This window comes from Physcomitrium patens, chromosome 6 (genome assembly GCF_059467195.1).
Source record: "Physcomitrium patens ecotype Gransden chromosome 6, ASM5946719v1, whole genome shotgun sequence".
In the NCBI taxonomy this organism is placed as follows: domain Eukaryota; kingdom Viridiplantae; phylum Streptophyta; class Bryopsida; order Funariales; family Funariaceae; genus Physcomitrium; species Physcomitrium patens.
Genome location: NC_143415.1, coordinates 12,782,017 through 12,804,894, shown reverse-complemented (window position 1 = coordinate 12,804,894; position 22,878 = coordinate 12,782,017). Strand labels below are relative to the sequence as shown.

The 22,878-nt window shown below is 30.9% G+C and overlaps 1 protein-coding gene across 1 annotated transcript; it reads right to left on the bottom strand.

Annotated features, from left to right (window-relative positions):
- Window positions 1-20,253: 20,253 nt before the first annotated feature.
- On the bottom strand, window positions 20,254-22,601 carry LOC112283331 (uncharacterized). Its single transcript, XM_090251303.1, has 5 exons — window positions 22,023-22,601; window positions 21,404-21,432; window positions 21,145-21,271; window positions 20,670-20,887; window positions 20,254-20,396 (listed from the first exon to the last, which is right to left on the bottom strand). The coding sequence occupies exons 1-5, from the start codon at window positions 22,360-22,362 to the stop codon at window positions 20,283-20,285; spliced, it is 828 nt and encodes a 275-aa protein (XP_090107429.1). The 5' UTR covers window positions 22,363-22,601; the 3' UTR covers window positions 20,254-20,282.
- Between the last annotated feature and the right edge of the window lie 277 nt (window positions 22,602-22,878).

Sequence of the window (22,878 nt, the reverse complement as noted above, 5' to 3'; positions counted from 1 at the left end):
TCGTTCAAGGATGGTTCGAGAACTTGTGGGGACGCGCGGAAGGAGGAAGGACTTGCTTGCGGCTGTTGGATGACGCATATGAAACCGTGGTGTTTCGGGCATCCCGCGAGCATTTCCTTTTCTCGGCTCACTGTGTATGCGTAGCGTTCAGCAGCCCACACGATTACGTGCGGTAAGTTGTCAAGGGCTGTGAATTCTGGAGGATAGCTTCGCAGGCATTGTGGCAGTTCCAATCCCATGTTTATCCTGGAACTGGTGGTGTTGGTTGAGAGTGAAGAAGTCTCGGGAATTCGGGACTGTCGAGGATCGATGACGATCATTTCTGGAGCATAAATTACTACTGGCGCCCAGCGACGGGTGTTGCTATTCTTGAACAGCGAGCACCGGAAGTTCGATTTCCTGAGGTCAAGTCTAATGTCACGTACGATTGACCTGGAATAGCAGCTTGAGAGAGGTCTCATGTGACATTCCAAACAATCTGAACTGGTATGTCGTTGCCCAATCCTGAAACCGCAAAACCACTGCGGAGCTGAATGGAAGCCGTCGTTTGGCTTTCAGGTAGCTATGCCACGCGGGTGCAATCAAGGGCTTTCCATTCGCCAGCGCCGAGAACCACACCCGTCGGCGGGCAGGCAGGGCGTTTCATGTCGGAAACCACGACTCAGTGTGACGTTGTTTTGTTTTATTTTATTTTATTTTTTGACACAAATAGAGGTTTTTTCTATTGCAGAAGAAAAATTGTTATATAGTATTCCCAGCCAGGTCCGGCCAGGTCATTAAGGTCCCTAATTCTAACTTAAAATGTTTCTTACTGATCTGGGCTAAGCTCAACTAGGTTCCAGTGAGGTCTATCTCGTATCCACGAGGCCAGTACGTTGTTGGTGCACCATTGGTGCTTGAATTCCTCTAACCGGTTATCTCAACTCTCCGGATACCTGGCACATTTTCACTCTGTGTGTAACCAGGCTACACGACTGTAATCTATCAAGTTCAACCAAATCCTATTATGCATTTTCTGAGGATGTCAATGGATTTCGTTAAAGACAACGCCATTTTGTTCTATCCATAACAACCATGAGATTGTTCCTCTTAGTAGCAATCATATTCGACTGATTTTGCGTAGTCGACGTGGTGTTTTTTTATGCAAAGTTACAATTCTTCCAGCTAGGTAGAAAGTGTGTGAATCTTGTGTCTTGTCTGGCAAGCTAGCCCCTAGGGTTGACACAACTGAATGTTCCCGTTCTCCTGGTGTTGTTGTTACTCCTCCTATGGCCTCCTATTACTGCCGTGGAATCAAGATCCATACGTCTGCCATGGAGGGAAGTATTGGGTTGTGGTGTGATCTGAGGTAAAATTTGAATACCGTGAATACCGTGTTTCTATGCTCTTTGGACTGACAAGCACTCCCAAAAGCAGTGAAGAATCATCTCCCGAGTGTCGGTCAAGAAAACAGCACAGCTTTGGTCCACCTGCCCATCAATTAGTCCCTGCCATGCATTAACCGAGATTGCCCGATGCCATATTAGCTAAAGTAATCCGGCCTCCTTCGTGATCCTCTCCGAGTCCTAGACATTCCTCCACTTGAGCTTGAAATTTCGGGATAAAATCTCCATCCACTTTGTCTGGGTCGTTGAAAGGATTTAGTGACGTTTTATCAGTAAAGCTCGATCGTGTGCTGAAATTTCGGGATAAAATCTCCATCCACTTTGTCTGGGTCGTTGAAAGGATTTTGTGACGTTTTATTAGTAAAGCTCGATCGTGTGCTGATGTATAGTTCATAAAAGGGACGTTTATGTTCCAACTTGTACTTTTTGGGATCTCACTCCAACCTATCGACGTGCCCGTAGTATAATAGAATCTTCTCATTTTTTTTGCCCCTCCTTTTTTTTTTGACCACCTAGATTCTATATAGTTAGCCTACAATCTACATTTCATATCTATTTTGAATTCTATGAAGTTGGCCTATAATCTACATTTCATCTCTATTTTGTATGTCTACCTCCATATAACCACTTTGTTGAAGTACAAAGGAGATTGGCGTCAACTAACTAGAATTTAGATTAGTTGTAAAGACTTTGCATTGCATTAATAGAAGGTGGTTAAGAAAACCTACTACCAAGCTTTGTTCAGGTATTGTTTGTCATATTTTAATCAATGGAATCTCTAAGTCTGCTTTGTCAAATAAATCCACCTACTCTCATAGGTTCAGTTGGCAGTAGTTAAGATACAACATTGCTAGCCATTTTTGGTATATGGCATTGGTGAGTGCTGACCATGCACTAGCTTTCTGCTCCCGTAGTCTGAACTTGTTGTGTACCTCAATATAAGATAAGAAGTTAGTCTCCCAGAGCACTTCTTTGTATTTGCATTGTCGAGACAGAGAGAATTTGCCTCAAGAAAATATTAGGCTTCTAGCTATCACTAATTCTTCAATCAAGCTTCAAAATAAGAGAAGCCCTAAGTTTATATATAAAATTTCCCTTTTTGAGCAATTACACCAAATATACAAGTCTCAAGTAACCAACAACATCCAAAATATGATAAAATCCTCTAAAACCTTGTATATCCTTACGTGGAAATTTTTCCAAACTTCAATGCCTTCTATTTCCTAATCCGATTGTTCAAACAAATTCAAATTTTATATGATGTATTTATATATTGTTATTAACTTCTACAATAAATTTCAATTGCAAATTCATTGCAGACCTTGAGATATCTTGAAAATCCTAATAGTCACTTTAAACCCTTGTCTTCATACACCTGCATGCAACCTTCTTCATATCTCACAAAATATAAGCTTAAATACCACAAAATTTATATATATAGCTCTTTAACACAAAATGTTATATTTTTCAAAATATTTGATCCAATAATTTGTCCAAAATTTCAAGTTATGGCTCAAACCATTACTATAAACAAAACCAATAATTACTACCTTTGATTTAGAAGTGCCGCCTTCAACTCCCTATAACTCCTTCACATGAATTTCAAAAGCAATAATTCTTTCATGAAACATGTAGGCTTTGAAATTGCTATTTTAATTGCATCTTTTGATCCTCAAAACTTATTGTACAACTCCTTGTATTGTCAAAAGAATAACAATATATCTTAAATTAATACCTTAATTTCAAACGGCTATATGTTATTTAGTTTAACTCCAAATTTTCTAATTTTTATACACAATTTGCATTCCAAATCTTAAACTTTATAATCTTAGCTTCTTATTTCCGAATGCCTTCTTTGAAGTACCCAAAACAGTTATTAAGGTCACAAGTAGCTTCCTCAAAGTCCATTAGGCATGGTATTTGATCAATAGGGATGAAGTTCTCCATTCCTTGCCTTCATCGGACCATGCCTTGCTTTTATCCCTCCCAATTAACCTCCTACTAGTTTAGATTTTCATTCTTAGGCTTCCATCTTCTCCCAAGGCTTCATACTAAATATTTAGGTCCTATAATTTTCTAAATGCCATAATTAAAATAAATAAAATTTCTTATATCTACTCTCTTTAAATTAACCTATTAACCATTCTAATACATACCAAGACTTATGAACATATTATATATTCTAGTTAATTTTTACATATTGTAATCAATTACAATATGATAGCGTAACCTTGTTCTATGTAATGCGGTTGCCCAATTCTTCAAAAAGCCCAATTTAGTGCACTCTTCCTTAAGGAAATGCCAAAAATTAGTACACATGAGTTTTTTTTAGCAAATTGGTAATGAATATTATTCTTCTAAGAGTGCTTCATTTAAGGGCCTTGACAACTCAATTCCACACCAAAGATCTAGTTTTACTTTTATAGTGGAAGGTGATGAAATATTTTGAGATGTGATGCCACTTCTTTATTTGATGAGGTTGAACATTGCTTAGCCAAAATTCAAACATGTGATATAGATTGATCTATAAAAGTTCTATTGCTTTGATGATCTATTTTGTTAATAAGATAGTCATTGCGTCTCTAAAATAGATCAAGTAAATTCCACCTTTGTATTTTAGTTGGTAACTTTGAATCCATTTGATCTTTGAATTTTGATTAACAACTTTGAGTCCATTTGACTTTTATATTTTTAATTACAACTTTGAATCCATCACATCTTTGTATGCAATCATTAGAATGAATCAACTATAAAATGATTTCCTAAAGCTGCTTTGATTCTTATGATTTCACATTTAGTACCTCTCCAAATGGATAAAAAGTAAAATAATGCTAATTATAAAATACAATTAACCACTATGCTTCTATCGATTGCATTGACTTTAATTGTACATCAATAAGATAATATCTTTTATATGTATTTGTACAAAAATATATCCACATTTGATGATATAAAGAAGACCTAAATGAAGCTTCTGATAGCTTACTAACTTCTTCAGTATTTGTCCAAATTATCTTCATTTATTTTGTCTATGTAGTTTGAATAGGAGTATGGTTATACTTCCAATATCCATTTGATTTTTGCCAATTCAACACCAACTTCAATGCTAAATAGAAGAAATTAAGAATGTACATCTTACTGAGGTTTCTTCTGTTAGAAGGGTGAGGAATGTATCATCTACATATTGTACTAAAACTTGTTGGTTGCCCATAGTAGGAAATTGGATCCTTTAAATAGTGCTATTTGCAACATCTTTTACCACCATAGAATTTATTACTTCAACCACAATTAAAATAGATATTAAGCAAATGGACATCTTTGTTGTATCCTTCTTGAGATTGAAAAGGGCTTTGATAATGGTCTATTGACTATTACACAAGCCAACGCATTGCCAAGTAGGAATCAAATTATTTTTCTAAATTTTTTTAAGAAGCCTAATACTACCATTGCTAAAAATTAAAATATATATTCTATCATATCATTTACTTTTGAAAAATCAAGCTTAAGGAAGAAAAAAAGCTACCTATAATATTTAGCAAATGCTATTATTTCTTATTTAAAAAAGAATTTGTGCAAGATAAACTGTATTGATAATGAAATTGATTGGTCCAACTTGATGATGTCCATGAAAATAAGTTGCATCCATAATTACAATACTTTAGCCAAGTTCTTATAATTTAAGTTAAGGAGGGTGATTGCTTCCAATTTACTAAAGATTCTCTATATCTATGCTTGTGTATCAGTATAATGGCATTGTTGGTAATTTTGGGAGGGAAGCCTCTTATGTTCATACTTTTTTGGACCATATTGATGTACTCATATCCAAATATATTTCATAATATTAAATAAAATTCTAAAATAATTCTATTGAACCTTATAGATTTATCTCATGTCATAACTTGAAGGACTTAAATCATTTATTATAATGAGATGGGAGTTTTTAGTTGATGCTATGTTTTTAGGTCAAGCTATATTTCAAAAGAATGGAATGCTTGCTCTTTTGCTTCTTATAATGTTATAATAATTGTTGTTGCTATCTATAACTATCTACAATATTTCAAATAAATGGATGCTATAGTGAGTTGGCTTAAGTGAGCCTATTCTAAATCATCCTTGAGCTTTATGTTGAAGAAGCCTAAAAAATGCTTTATGTTGATAAAAAAATTAAAAATTTAAAAATTTTAAAAAAAAAAAAAAATCCTTTAAACATTGATTGTCTATTAGATGCCAATTGATTTAATTTCATAAGAATTTACTTTTGATTTTATTCTCTTCAATTATCTTTAACCAATCAATGCATAAATATGTTGTCCAAAAATTGAAGATTGCTTGGATTGCACTAGAATTTTATAACTCTACAGGCTAAGATTCTCTATAGTCTGGTCTTTTCGATGTGTTACTCTTTTGATATTTAAACATTCTAACTTCTATAAAATTTGATACATCTTCTTAGTTTACTAAAATAAGATAGATTATTATACGTTATTTAAATTCTATAGATATGAAATTGAATTACTTAATTATGTAAATAGATTGGATTTATGACATAAAAAGAACTTCTTTTAGACTCTCAAGTCAAGATCACCTATCTCTAGACTGAGAGATAGTTACAATGACTATTGTCTTCTAAAATGTGATATGTGGTATTGGTAGATTAGTTTCTTTGTTTTGTGAAGGTATATACATAGTCCAATAAGGCTATGGCTCTGAACTTGCTCCTATGGTGATTATTCAAATTAAAACTCATTTGATTCAATGCTAAGAAGTAATCTTATATCTTTAAGGTTTGTGTTAAATTTTTAAACAATTGAATTTTGTGAAGCAAAGGTATTAATTCTTGGAAGTTTGACTTGTCCATCCTATTTTTCAAAAATTTCCAATTTCCTCTTATATTAAAGATATAAATCTTTAAGAACCAAAAATTCAATAAATTCTTATATAATTCAAAAAGAATGTATATTCACTCAAAATTAATATAATATTGATAAAGATAAGAAGATTAAAATGTGTTCAAACAAGACTTAGAATTAGAAAGGCATTGATTAGAGTAAAAAAGACTTCACTCTTGCCTTCATATATACTATCTAATTACAAGCTACATGGCAATGTTTCATAGGACTTCCAAAGCATGTCCAACTTGTAAGATACAAATATATGTCTAACTTATAAGACAAGTTTCAAATATGTGTGCCATATAGTTAGCTTATTCTACAAGCTATTGGTACATGTGATATATGATTAACTTGTTGGCCAAGTTTCTAACCTATCAATCAGCTACAAACATGTCTAAAAACAAATATGCATCTATGAAGCTTCTAAAAAGCTTTGCCAAAAGATAACATCAATTCTACTTATATTTATTTTCTATCTAATATTTTTTATATAAATACATATGTATGTTTGAGATATTACATCCCTTTCTTTAGATGAGTTCCATAAAGAGTAGCCATCATATGTTGAAGAAGTTTAAAATACGTCAAATTGTATTTTCTACATAATCTAATCTTTGATCTCTTTGAAGGTGGTTGATAAGTCTTTTTAGCCATCAATAGTGTCTCATACTAGGCTAAGAAAATCACCTTTTTATTTGATTATTATTGAGGCCTTTATAATTTCTTTCAAATAAAATATTTAGAGCATTATTGGAGTAGGTTCCTACCTCTAATACTATCACTAAGCATTGAGAGTCTCTTTCAAGGTCGTGATATCAAATATATTGTATATCACCATTTATTTGAAGAACCACATATTGTTCTTGAGGATCTTCATCTCTATTGTATCATCTTAAAGGTTGTGACAATTACAATGTCTCGTTTGATAACTCAACAAAAAATAGTTCTTTAGTTTAATCTGCTCAATATTGATTCTCCATTTCTTTAGTACCATTAATATACAAAAATTACAAAAAATGATAGAAGGTAGAAAATAATCTTTTTTGAACCATGTTTCTTTTATAATAAAGATTTGTTATCTTTCATCTTAATTTCAATGGATATCATTGATGAAAGCATCAACCTTCTTTGTTGTATTTGTAAGATTCTTAGCTTTTTTTTAATGTGCATTCAATAGTTTCAAATCCGTACCAATAAACAAGATAATTTAATCTATTTTGGTACAGCCATAAATTTAAGACTTCTTCAATCTCATACTTTTGGTTATTATCAATTTTATAAGAAAAGGTCGTATTTGTCATCTTCTTCATATATCTATTATCTTATATAATTCAAAGAGAGACACATGGAATATAAGGTGGATTTTTATTGATTCTAATAAGTACATTCAATAAGTTATTAGATTAATTTGTTCATATATAAGAAATGGTCTAAATCTATAGTAATTCAACTTGTCACATAGACAAATAGTCTTGATATTACAACAAAGTAACCATATTTTATTGTCAATATGGAATTGAAGTTGTTTGTTGTAATAAGCATCCGCATTGATCTTTTATCATTCTTGAGTGTTTTTAAATTATACATTTATTATTGCATATAGCTCTAACAAATGATTTGCCAAATCTTTTATTATAAGATTATCAACTTTTAAAAAGTCAAAAATAATAAGTTATGGATGATAAGCATAATTAACAAAAATAAAAAGTGTTTATTGAATAAAAAAATATATTATATTATTATAAGCAAATTCTATCAATAAAAAAAGAGATGTTGAATTATCTTGTTGGTAGTTGATAGTACATCTCAAATATTGCTCCAAAATTTGATTCACTTGCTTTGTTTGTCCATTAATTTGAGGATGGAATACCAAAGATAGTTTTATATCTATCTTCAAGAGAGACAACCTATTGAATGTGGTTAATTAAGAGACATTTCTAACAATAGAGACATCAACATTAGAACTTTATGACTTAACTACTATTTTTAAGTACTATTGTCATCTTAGCTATACTAGCTAATACAAAAATGTCATCTTTTATCAATAATATACTTAGGTGATAGCAAATCCGAGCAAAGTCATATATTGAACTTTTGATTCAACTTAAATTTTTTGTTTATATTAGCAACATCTTTGATCTTAGGATTGCTTGGAAGTGCATGGTATGAATATATCAAATAATTACAATTGCTGATATAATGTTGGTGCTTAATAAATGGAGTACTATTTACATGATGAAGCAAATGGACATGTATACTTTCATTACAATAGTACATGAAATCCAACCTAAGATGATTGCTTTTGACTAATTTCAATTGAATATAATCATAGTTCATTGCATTTTAAATTAATTATCACTCTACTTCCAACAACTAGCTTGACACATTCAAAATGAAAGATCTATTATAACTCTAAATAATCTAACTATACAACTCTATAATGAAGAACATTTTATCTTTATGCAAAAAAATGAACTCAATAAAACTCTCATGATGAGAATTCAAAGTTTGATTCAAGGTTATTATAAACCTCATAACATATTCGGCTTTTGACTTTGAAGGCATCTCCTAAGTATCTATCAACATCAATTGTAAATTAATCTTGATGAGTTTATTTGGAACAAGTTCAAGAAGCAAGGACATATTTCTCAGTATTATCTAACACTAATACTTATTAAATTTGTACCACCCTCATAAAAATTAAGATTGATAGGGGCATACTTTAACTAGCATCATAATTATAAAATTTTATTTTGTTTGAAGCAGCACTAATGATTTAATGTCATTCATGGCACTAAGATGCTAGAGGAAACACATAGTGAGCCCTATTCATCTCATATATCTTCTAAAGAAATGATTGAGGGTGCACTTGATGTACTTAGTTTAGAATCCAGTCTTAACTCAAGAATCTAAATCTTTGATTCTAATGCCTCAATCCACTTTTTAAGAGAAAGAAACTTATTTCAATTTTTAGATCTACCTTAAGCCAATTTTATGATCTTAATGAAAGATCAAGCATATATAATTAAATGACAAGACTTTGCTTGGATATCTTTTTCTTCTAGTGAAATAAAAGCCTCTAAGAACCTTTACTATATACTATGTGTCCATAAAAAAATTCACAAATTTGAGGCATATAGAATTTTTTGATTCAACCACATGTATAATTTTTACCAAAATCAAACCACATCCAATATTCACTTTGTAGAAAAGATCAAAATTGAATGGTTTATACAAACTTACAACCATTAAAAAATCATTAGTTCATAGTTTTAAAGTTAATTCTCTTGTCCAAGGCACTTCTTGTCAAAACCATAAATCTTAGGAAATTAAAAGATCAATACATTCTTATATCACTCAAAAAGACTGAAGAATCACTCAAAGATGGTATATTATTAAACTAAAATAGCTATAGGACCTCCAACACATGTCTAATTTGTGAGTCACATGTAGAAGCTTATAAAAAAAAAATTTTATATGTGTTCCTTATGATTAGCTTATACCACAAGCTATCCACATGTACAATACATGACTAACTTATTAGCCAAGTTTCTAATCCATCAATCAACTATAAATATGTATAAAGTCAAATACACATCTATGAAGCTTTTAAAAATCTTTGATATATGATAATATCAAATCTATATATATTTATCTTCTACTTAGTATTTCTTATCTAAATAAATAAATATATTTATAAAATTATTTTAAAACAAGGCTTATTTTGGAAATAAACATTATTTACTAGGTTTTCAAAGTTGTGACATTGTAGACTTAGGCATATAAATTTTTCAAGTCTTGTCTTACTTAACAAACAACAACTAGTTACAAATATATCATCATTTTCTATGGTACCTTAAATCTCCACCACTTGCCAATACGGTAATCAAATATGTAATTATTTTTTTAAACAATCTTTCTTCCAAACTATTGTACTTCTAGCCTTTGTTTACATCAACCTATGTAAGAAATTACTTATAGCATTATTATGTAAGTTTAAGTATTTTATATTTTTTTTACTAATGATTTCAATTGACATTTTTGGATTTATTTCATGCAATATAAGGACAAAGCCGTCAACCACTTCAAACAATTTTGCTTCATTATCAAAAAATAAATTTAATATAAAATCTTAACTCTTATGTATGACAAGAGAAGTAAATTTTTCTCAAAGAAATTCAACAACTATTATTAAGATCATAGAATCATTTGGAAATTAACAATTGCTTGCACATCAAAGTAAAACAATGTGTTAGAGTGCAAGAACTACTCTATTTTGAATATGATTTAAGCCATGTTAATTAAAGAATATGTACCAAAAATCCTATGGACAAAAGTTACACGAATTGTAGTGTATTTTATTAACGCCACTTTAACTAAATCTAATATAAGAGTCATTTCTATCAAGGTATTTTTTGGAAATACAAACATGATTTAGAAAAAATTTAAGTCTTTAAATGTATTAGCTATATTCATTTAAACAAGGCCAAACATGATAAATTTAAGAAGCAATTTATATTTAGCTACCACATAGGTCTTGATCAAAAATCCAAGGCTTATTAGATATATATACTATTAAGGCAAAAAATCCTAATTACTTGAGATATCATTTTTGATAAAACCTATTTTCTTAACATACTTTCGACCAACTCTGCCATTAATCAAGATACATCATTTTTGCTAAATATTCTTTTTGTATATCAATCTATTGATGATATTCGAACATTACAATATAACAAAGACTCCAAAATGGAACTTCTGAATCTCTTGTCTAATTTTCAAAGTACTAACAAAGATATCCTATTTGTTTCTATAGTCACCAAAATAAATGCAATATAATATTATTCAACATCACAATTTTCATATGAGCTAGAATATTTGCCATTAATAAGATTGACTACACCCAACTTTGGTTCATACTACTCTATCTTTGACAACATAGCAAATTAGCCAACTAATAATAGTAACAACAACTTTACATCACTATCAAAATTATCAAGTGTACTTAACAAACATCATACATACTAGGACTTCAACACCTCAGCTCAGTTTAATCGAACTACTTGCATAAGACAACATTTGGAAAATCAACCTACTTGATTCTATAATTATTTTGTGGATCTTTATGAGCTACCATTAGAGCCAAATATTTTTTATGAAGCCATTTAAGATCATACTTGGTATAAGGCTATATAAGAATAGATAGCATTGATTCACAAGAAATAATTATGGATACTTATTGCACTACTACCAAATAAGATTTTGATTTCAACTAAGTAGATTTGCAAATCCAAACTCAAAGTGGATGACACTCTATAGAAGGAAAAAAATATAAATAAATAAATAAATAAACTTATTTTGTAGCACGAGGCTTTAAACAACATGTAGAAATAGACAAAAAAGACATGTTTTCTATGGTTATGAAATGAGGCACAATTCGACTGCTACTTATATTTACTGCCAAAATAAATTGGTTATAGTTTCATATGGATGTGAAAATTTCCTTCTTATATGGAATTTTGGGACAAGAAGTATATATATCTTAGCTACAAAGTTTTGAAGTAATTAGACAAGAACATCAAGTGTGCAAGTTGCACAAGGCTCTTTATAGGTTGATACAAATAGCAAAGATTTGGTACACCAATATCAACATATCTTTATTGGAATAAGGATTCATCCAAAAAAATGGTGATTACAACCTATACGTTGTCCATTCTAACAATAAAATTTCATACTTATTATTATTATTATTATTATTATTATGTATCAATAATTTATTTATTATTAAAAACTATTCAATATAGATTGCATGGCTTAAAATCCAATTAAAAATATGCTTTGAGATGTCTGATCTTAGCAAAGGTGATATGATTTTGTTCTTAAAAATTGAAGGCATTCAAGTAAAATGAGGCATCTTTTTTATCCAATACATCTATTTGTTTCTAATTCTTGACTTCTTTGAGATGACGTCTTGCTAACTAATTTCTATACCAATGGTAGAAAAACTAAAGCTCTTTACATACATGCAAGCCTCTCATTGCAACTCCAAACAATATTTCTCATTAATATATAAATTAATACATCTTACACACATGAGATTTGATATGTTTTACTTAACATGTGTAATGAGTTCATTTATGGTGTAGCCATAAGTATTGTACCTTCAAGTTATCAAAAGGATTTTGCATTATTTGGCTAAAATAATTAATTATAAAATTCTCTACAATTATGATGTTAATCTTCAATTCAAAAGATACATCAATGCGGATGGAGCAAGCAATCTAGAAGATGGTTGTTCTACCATGGTATTTGTATTCTATCTTTAGGATAGACTAATTACATGGTCATTGAAGAAATAAGCACCTATTGCACTAAGCTCACCCAAGGTAGAATATATGGTACTTTCTATTGTTGTAAGGGAGTCTACTTAGCTAGATAAGCTAACAAAGGATCTATGACTCACAATTTAAAAACTTGTCCAAATCCATTGTGATAATGAATCAAGCATAAAGATGGCAAACAACTTTGATATTAATTCTCAAACAAAGTATATTTTTGCTTACTATCATTTCATAAGAAAGCAAATTACAAGCAAAGAGATTTATTTGGAATATGTGCCATTAGTGGAATAGAATATAGATTTCTTCACGAAACCTTTAACCAAAATTTTATTTGAAAATTTTAGAAATAAATTAAGCCTATACAATTACAATCAAGTAAATTAGTCATCATGCAATAGACAACCAAGAGATCCATCTCTCATCTATCTCATAATCTTGCTCTCCAAATAGTCCTTTCTTTCTAATACCATAACTAATCATCTTCTCTGCTTCTCCAAAACTCTGTTGAAATGGTACTTCTTCCATTTGAAGTTCATAGACCTATAGAATTTGATGCCACATTTTCTTAACACATCCTAATTAAATCCTAATTTCCTTGCAAACCTATAGATACAATCAATGGCAATGACTTGAACACATAGGTGGAGAAATATGGCCTTATCCATAGCCTCAAGAGGAACCCTGCACAAATATGCAAACTCCTCTCATATCTTGCTTACAACACTGAGTAGAATATCTCTTTTCTCAATCAAACACCCTACTTCCTTCTCTTTCTCACTAGCTAAAATAGAATCATCCTGATCTGCATCAATCTTGCCTGTCCTTAAAAGGCTACAATCTCCAGAAGACAATGACTCCAAAACAAATGACTCAACCTCAGAAAAACCAGACCAATCTTCTCCAGCCAAATCAATTAAATTACAAGCACAACCTAAGCTACGCAAAACGGTGAAATTTTGATACCAGTTCAAGATCAACAAAATAATCCAAACAAAGCGCTCGGACACTGTTATGAACACTATCACAGGGGAACTCAAGATCAAACGCAAAGGAATCAACACCACCAAGACCACGGGAATCTCCATAGTAAAAATGTAATACTTTGTGCAAGATCTCATTACCGTCCAGATAGCTGACTCATCGCTCACATTCCATTCTTTTTGTTCACAGTTGCCTCGGAGTAAGGGAGGCTATTAGATATTACTCCTCGTCCACAGTAAAGTATCCTCTCATTCATTATGGACAGAATCCTGCATTCCTAGTAGGATACTACCAGTAAACCTCAGTATATATTGAGGCTCTTCGTGTACTTTAACAGTTAGTAATGTAAATTATATTCATTGTTCACTTGTTCCTTCAATGCCATGCGGGTGCAATGAAGGGCTTTCCCTTCGCCAGCGCCGAGAACCACACCCATCGACGGGCAGGCAGGGCGTTTCATGTCAGAAACCACGACTCAGTGTGACGTTGCATCGATGCAAGCAAGTTGTTGGGGGCGAAAGGGATCGGGGGCTGGAAGGTTCTTCCGCCCTGAAATGGATTGGGCTGCTATTTATACACGGAGCAGTTAACTTCGAAACCAGTTTCTGTTTTGAGAGCAGCATGCATGTTGCAGATTTAATAGGCTGCGCGTAATTATTAGACAGTGCGCTGAGTCTGATGTCGGGATGTTGAGAGAAAATACTTGCATGATTTTCGCGTCGCTGATTCCTCTTCAGGTTCGTGTCCGTTTTCCCTCTGATTCGCTTTCAGTGGTCCGAAGTGTAAGCATCCGAGCGAATAATCGATGAGGCAGGTGTTGTGACCGATGCGAGCTTCATCCCACATGCGCAGGCGCGCTGCTGGTGACGAGAAATTAGGCTGATGTGTTTTGGTGTCACGTTTACGAGATTTTTCGGAGCCACTCCATTAATGGCATTGAGTGCTTTCTTGCGCAGTTCGCCGATGGAGAAACTTTCCCGACCCAGTTTTTATGATTATGTTTTGAGGAATGTTCAACCAGAATTGTGTGTTTTTTGCAGCTTAGTTTGAGAATCGATCTTCAGCGAGGTAGCTGCTCGGGTTCAATCATGGAGTCATGGCGAAATCATGCATGGTGCATAACTTCAGGAGAATTGGAAGTTCTTCAGAAACCTATGGCTGTTGCGCATTGGTTGTGTATTTAGTTGTTTGAATGGATGTTGAAACGTTATCTTTTTATTTATTTTTTCCCAAATTTTCTTGAAGTGAAAGTTATGTTTTAAATTAATTTTATTTGTATAAGTTTACAAAAAAAAAATGAAGAAGGAATATCTCTTGTAACTAAATCCTTAAAAAAGAAATGACTAGGAAAAAGCACATTTTATTACTTTAAGCATTGTTGATTCATTCTAATATTTAATTAATTTATTTTATTCTTCTATTTGGAATTCTTGTGAATTTGTATGGGTGTAATTTTTTTATATATTGTTTTGGTGGATAAGAGTTAATAATTCCATTGCTTTCTTGATAAGTATTTATAATCTTCTTTTGTAACTATATTAAATGATTATGATTGTTAACAAACTACAATAGACCCCTATATTTAAGAAGTGACATAATTTTTGTCTTAAAGGATGAGTTTGGTCCTTAGTCTAAGTAGATCTTATGTATTTAATCATAGTATTGTTAAGCACTTATTTACATACGAATTGATAATTTTGCTCTTATACTCTTTTTAATTACTTATAACTCAAAATGATAACAAATCTTGAATAGAAAAGTGTTATTTGTATAATTAAATTCTTTTGGTTATGGTTTTGATTAATGTTGTTATTTTTGTTTGTTTGTTTTTTTTTTTCTTTCTTTCTTTCTTTTTTTTATTTCATATTTAGTATATCAAGTTGATTGTTAATCTTTATTCTATTATATGTTATCTTTCTATCTTGCATGTAATTGTTAAATTCCTATTATATTATCTTATAAGTTATTTAAAATTTTTCTAATATTATAATTAGCTTACTTATTTTTTTATACTTAGTGATTTTATACATTGTTGTTGAATTGCAATATTAACTTTAGTTGTTAGATGATTTAAGTCTTCAAAATGTTTTATTACTTTTAGTTCATATATGTGGTTTGTTGATCACATTTTAAAATAAGTTTATGTATTATTCTGTTAATATTATGATATAAATAGAATCGTAGTAAATAAATAAATAAATAAATAAAACCATCATATTATTAATTTATATGTATATATTTATATATATTTTTTAATTTAAAGTTTTAATAAAAAATATTCTAAGCCAAAATAAAATTTTAATAAAAATAAAGATAGAATTTGAAAGTATAATTTTGTGTCATATTTGTGTTTTATAAATATATATATATATATACATATATAAGAATTTTTTTAATAATTATAAAATAATAGATATATTTTGATAATTTTTTAATTTAGAAATTAATTAAAGCATTATATTATTTTTATAAATTTGTTTGTTATTTTTGTTTTTTTATTTAATAATTATTTTATTTTATTTTATTTTATTTTTTACTAAATACTAACCACATTAATAATGTCACTGTTTTTTCTTATGAGACTAAAAATATAAGTACAATTTGTTTTTTGAAAACTACAAGTCAATTTGATGATTCACACTCTTGTTATTTGAGTTTTATGTATCTTCTTTCTTAATCACTATTTACATGGTGTATTCTTTATTACCTTGATTTGTAGCCATATTATTAATAATTAGAAGTAATTAAAAGTATTCTAATAGTTATTCTAATTTTTATTTATTTTTTGTTTTATTCCTTTTGTATGATAGAAGTCTAAGTTCAATTTTTTTTTTTTTTTTTTTTTTTTTTTGTTGTGATTTTTTTTAATGTTGAGCAATATTGCCCACAAATTATCACTCAACTTCCAATTAACTATGGAAAATATACCTTGACTTCTATCATTGTCAATTGTGGTGATTGTTGCATTATTTTTGAATTAGATTATTCTTCCTATTAACCACAAAAAAATAACAACACATAGTATTTTTTCTATTTTTAATGATTTGGATGGTATTACAAATTTTTGATTCTTATGTTTGATATTATTTGATTAAAGAATCAAAATTCATGGCTGGTTGTTATGGACATACATATTTATTTTAATATTTATCTATATGATTAAATAGAAGTAAATAAAAGTAAATTTATTTTATGATATTTTTTAGAATAGCTTCTTAGAAGTTTTATAGATACTACTTTGATTTTATATATATTTATAGTTAATTAGTAGGTTAAAAACTTGGTCAAAAATTTAATCATGTGTTGATAGCTTGCGAAACAAGCTAACTATGTAGTGCACATATAAAAAACTTGCCTTACAAGTTAAGATATGTGTCTTGAATAGTCAACACGCTTTGGAGATCCTATAGGACACTATGATAAGGACATGAACTAGAAGATGATGCACAAATCAATGAAATCCGTGTCAAAGAAAAAGTAACAAAATAGAAATAAGGAAGTAGGTATATTAAAAAGAAACTAGAATGGCTTATTGCCAAAAGATAAGAAAACTTGAGACTCTTGAAACTAGACTAGAAGTAAGAAAAAACTTGACAAGAGTGAAGAGGGCTTTACTCTTGCTTCTATATATACTATCTAACTAGGAGCTATGTGGCAATGTTCTATAAGACCTCTAATATGGGTTGACTTTGCAAGACATATGCTTTAGCTTACAAGACAAGTTTTCTACGTGTGGGCTACATACTTAGCTTATTCTTCAAGCTATCAACATGTGTGGCACATGGCCAACTTTTTGATAACGTTTTTAACCTAAAAAATCAATTAAAGACACCTATAAAGTCAAAGCAACGTCTATGAAGCTTTTGAGAAGCTTCTTTAGAAGATATTATGGAATTGACCTACTTTTATCTACTATCATCTAAATCATATAAATAATTATTAGTTTACATGTGTATGTTCGTGACATTACTCTCCCTTCTAGGAATGAGGTCCATGAGGAGTGGTCTTCATATGTTGAGGAAATCAAAGATGAGGCAATTCTATTTGCTACATACTCCAATCTTTGTTCTCTTTGAAGATAATTGATAGGCCCTCTCAGCCATTAATAGTGTCCTATACTAAGGCCGAAAGACTACCTTATTATTTGATTATTGTTACGGCCTTCACAATTTCTTTCAATTAAATCATTTGGAATATAGTCAAGAGTTGTTTTTATTTCTAATAAAATTATCAAATATCAAGAATCTCTTCTAAGGCTGTGATATCAAACACATTATATCTCACCATTTATTTGAGGGAGAACATGTCGTCCTTGAGGATCTTCATCTCAATTGCGTCATCTTGAAGGTTAAAACAATCGCAATGTCTTATCCGGCAGGTGCGCAAACAAAGGCTCTTTAGTCATAATGCTCTGTAGCAATGTAACTTCAAGAGAATTGGAAGTTCTTTTGAAACCTATGGTTGTTATGTATTTAGTTGTTTGAATGGATGTTGAAACGTTATCTTTTTATTTATTTTTTTTCAAATTTTCTTGAAGTGAAATTTATGTTTTAAATTATTTTTATTTATATAAGTTTATAAAATAAATGAAGAAGGAATATTTCTTATAACAAAATCCTTAAAAAAGAAATGACTAGGATAAAGCATTTATTTTATTCTTCCCTTTCAAGTTCTTGTGAGTTTTTTTAAAAGTTTATATATATATATATATATATATATATATATATATGTATAGTGGATTAGATTTAATATATATATATATATATATATATATATATGTATAGTGGATTAGATTTAATAATTTAATAGTTTGTTGTTTCTTTGATAGGTAGTATTTAGAATCCTTTTTGTAATAATACTAAATGATTATCATTGTTAGCAATGTATAATAAACATCTTTATTTAAGAAATAAAATTTTTTTTATCTTAAAGCATTAGTTTTGTGTCTATTAAAATAAACTTTGTTATGTGCTTATTGACATACCATTAATAATGATTTAAAGAAATTATTAATGTTTGTATTGGAATAAAAAAAAAAATTGTGTCAAATAGTAATTGATATGCTTTAAATTTTATCAACTTGTGATGCTTTTTTCTTAAGAATTATTTATAATTTGTTTCTTTAGTTAGATAATAATCAAGAAAGAATTAGTGTTAGAATTATTTTTATTAGATATATTAATAAAAAATATAAAAATTAATTAAATTATTATTATATTTTTTATTTATTATTTAAAAAAATTCTAACATATAGATTAGATTTTACAAGTTTTTTTTGATGTTCAATATATCAACTAAAAATTAATTTCAACCTTTTTTAGATTTCAAAATCTACAATAGAAACATTCCACTAGTTGGATATTTATCTTTCAAATTATGTGGTCTTTATTATTTTTTCACATGACATTTGTATGAGTTAATATATACATATATATATAGGTCTAGGATTGAGAAACTTGTTAAGTTTTTACAACTTTTATAGTTTTTTAATCATAATTTAAGACTCTTTGGTTTCTTTTTAGTCAACAAATTATCTTCTTAAAATATATATTCAATAATGGTCAAATCATTAATTTCTTTCAAAAAAAATTTATCTTCCTTCATTTTACTTTAACAAATATTTTTGCAAAAATAACGTCATGAATACATTAATAGGTAAGAAGTTGTTTCCAACTCTTTTTCTTATATTAAAAACATCTTAATACAATGAGGTATGTTTGTATACATATTACTAGTTTTTTAAAACAAAATATGTATTAGAAAGACTAATGTAGTAGAAAAAATAATATCTTTTTCAAGGATTAGAGAACAAATTCAAACTTAAAACGATAATAAGGTCCATTTCTTCAATTTTCTTCACCACATGATTTTATATATAACACATTGTTTTAAAATTATATTCACTTAAGCTACTTTTGTCACTATTGATTCTCTAACATCACTTGCACTACCAAAGTAAATAGTCATTTCAAAATATTTCAAACTTGCCTAAGTTTTTTAATTAAATATGTTATTTTTATATATATACATTGATCTTTTTTAGTTTCCAATTTGGAAATTTTTTTCAATAGTTATTTATTTATTGCATACAACAAAGAATATTGTAGGTGCAAAAATATCCATCTTTTAAAATATAGATTGAAATATAAAATTATAGAAAATGTGTACTTACCTAAGTATCTTTTAACAATAATTATAGACTAAAAGACAAAGTAATTACAATGATGAATATTACTAAAAGTTGTAGAGAAAAATTACAATAAACAACGTTATTAATTATTCTTATTTTTAAACGATTTGAAGATATTGGGATTTAATTAGAATTTTGCAAGGATATGGTTTGATGCAAATGATGTTAAACAGCATTTTCAAAATGAACAATAAATAAATAAATAAAACTAAAATTTGTAAAGGAATCTTTGAAATGAAGATTCTATTCATAAAAAGGAATTCTTTTATGTACAAAGAATTTTCTCAAAACATAAATATCTTATTTGTTAATTGTAATTAATTATGATTAATTACAAATACAATAACTATTGTCTAAGATATTATTGAAACTTAAGATATTCAAATACTACTCCCAAACTGAAGCAATGCCCCCCAAGGCTGGTTGGGTGTGAAGAATGTTATCATTCATTCATACATACATAGTGATGCTGCAATAAGTGGAATTGAATAACTCAGCCACAAAGCAGTTTATGCTGCGGGTCTTTATACAAGCTGCAGAAATGGTGCCACAAGTTGCTCTGCAACACCACGACATTTTCTCTCAATTGGCAGTTCAGAACCTTTCTCTGTTCACAGAAAAGATAATAAATAAGTAAATAAATAAGTTGGGCTACAAAAGCAACTCTGTCCACGCTGAGGCTCAGCTTTGAGAACAAAAAGAATTGAAAAAGCTTGGACAGTGCATTCCTTCCTTTTCCACAAGCTCGAAAGAGTCGAAAACACGAAGGGAAGAGAAGGAGAGATTATTGAAGAGCAGCAATGCTTTGTATGGTGTCTAATATAGCTTCTGGATCATCGTTTCTAAATATAAGGTTACGAAACTCCTCAGTGAATGCTACCTTCTCCAAGTTTTGAGCAATGCAGTCAACACAAGCTCTTTTAACCCAAGTTGCATCGTATAATCGTGCTTGTTGTAGGGTCTCGATCACATTGGAAGGTTTAACTGAATTTGCAACTGCCGTTTCACACACCCTCTTCAGATCAGGAATGTCGTACTTATGTGCAGCAGTCAATAGAGCCATGCCGTGTTCCTTCATGACTTTTGTGTCATGATCTCCTGAGAAACAGAGGTCCTGCGCCTTAGTACGTCATAGTATAAAAGTGCAACGCCTAAGAAATTGGACTCGTTTAAACCCCTTTTTAACAGTTGTACTTCCAGTGGTTATTTCATCCTTGACTTTCTACCTGGGTTACAATTCTCATCGACTCTAAAGTCTGTCAAGTCTATACACTAATATATATCAATTACGGTCAGGTCCTCTCCGTTCAATCCCCTTACTTTGAGAAAAATGAACACAAGCTACTAGTCCTTACCTGTGTAGAGATAGAGCAGCAGAGCACGCATGGCCGGAGTGGACACATCAGCGACATGTATGTGGGCACACGTCTTTTCCTTCAGTTCATGTTCGAACATTGCTCTAAAGACTGGTGACCTGCTAGCCTGAACACAAACAAATCCACTTTCGGGATAAGAACACAAAAGAGCTTGAACAAAAAAAAAAAAAAAAAAAAAAAAAAAAAAATGCTTCAGTGAACTTTAGAGGGCTCTAAACCACAACATAGATGCAGCTACCTTATACAGGAAAGGAAATCTCCAAATTCCTGCACAAACACTACAAATTTACAAAGTGGGTTGTGAAGTATTCAACATGAGAGAAGACCAAATAAACAGATTCAAAGCGTTTTCAAAAACACTTGCCACATTCCAAAAACTTACTCCAGGTACAGATCAGTGTGACTGGCAAAATACTTCATCACCACACAAACTTGAACTACAGAAACACAGGAAAGGGCAGAAAGTCTAGTAAACCACAGAGAAATTCATTTAAGCTCATGCAGTAAGATCAGATCGGAAGCAATGCGAAACAAACACCCAGAAAACTAAGACAGCGACGAGATTACACACAATGTGAATGTATAACCGTTGAGGCAGCTCCAAGCATATAACTTTTCCACCTCCGATCAAAACCATGTGAATTGAAATCGGAGCCTCACCACAAACAGTACAATATTGCAAGATGCATATTTATTGCTCCAGCAAGAACGAAATTCTGGGTAACAAACAGACCCAGCCCTGAACTTCAGAGCCGAAAAATTAACAGAGATAGCCATGTACATGCTTACAAGAACAGCACGATGAGCAGGTGTTCTATCGAATTCTCCCGTCTCGATCGTCACATCGGCATGGATACCTTGCAACAGCATATGCCTGAAAGATTGCAACGCCCCCTCCAAACGCTTGGTGGCAGCCCTCTCCTTGTGCAAATCCGCCTCCACCACCATGAAATCGCCCTCGAGTTCACGCCATCGCCGCTCGTTTCGGAAATCGCTCTCCGATCGCAGGTCGTAGCAGGCATGACAATAGGTCACCGTGTTTTCTATAAGATTCCCACACTGGTTGCACATGCTCAAATCCACAGTCACCGCTTCTGCTGCTGCTGCTGCTGGTACTGCTCCATCTCCTGCCCCAGCTCCCCTACCGCCGTCCATCAGCTTCCTGTAATTCAATTCCCGGTTCCAATTATCGAGCATTTCCGCAGCTCCTTCACACACCCATGAAACCAACGTGATATCCCATGGCAAACTTCCTCTGCAACAACGAATCCAGCAGGCTATGAAGCGAATACTGCCTTCAGAGGATTCCCCAAGGATACCCAATTCAGGATCGCCGACGCGATGGGAATCCGCATCGGACCCGACGACCAGAAATCTGCAACGCTTTGAATAGAAAAATTCATGTCGTGCGAGGAAAAAATAACAAAAAATAACAAAAAAACAAAGAAACAAACGATGGGCGAGCAGCGTCGATCACGGGGTGAGGTTTCGTCCGTCAACCCTGTCCTCCGTCGGACTGACGACGCCGCCCATCGTTCGTCAGTTCGTTGCTTCGTTCGTTCGTTCGCCAATCGACGTTCGTTTGTTTTTGTTTGTTTGTTGCGATTGATATAAATATCCTTCTTGTATCATAGAATTTGGAAATTTTAATTTTGGAGAATTTTAAAGTTCAAAATCTTAAAATCGTAGAATTTCATTAAAAAAAAGCTAATT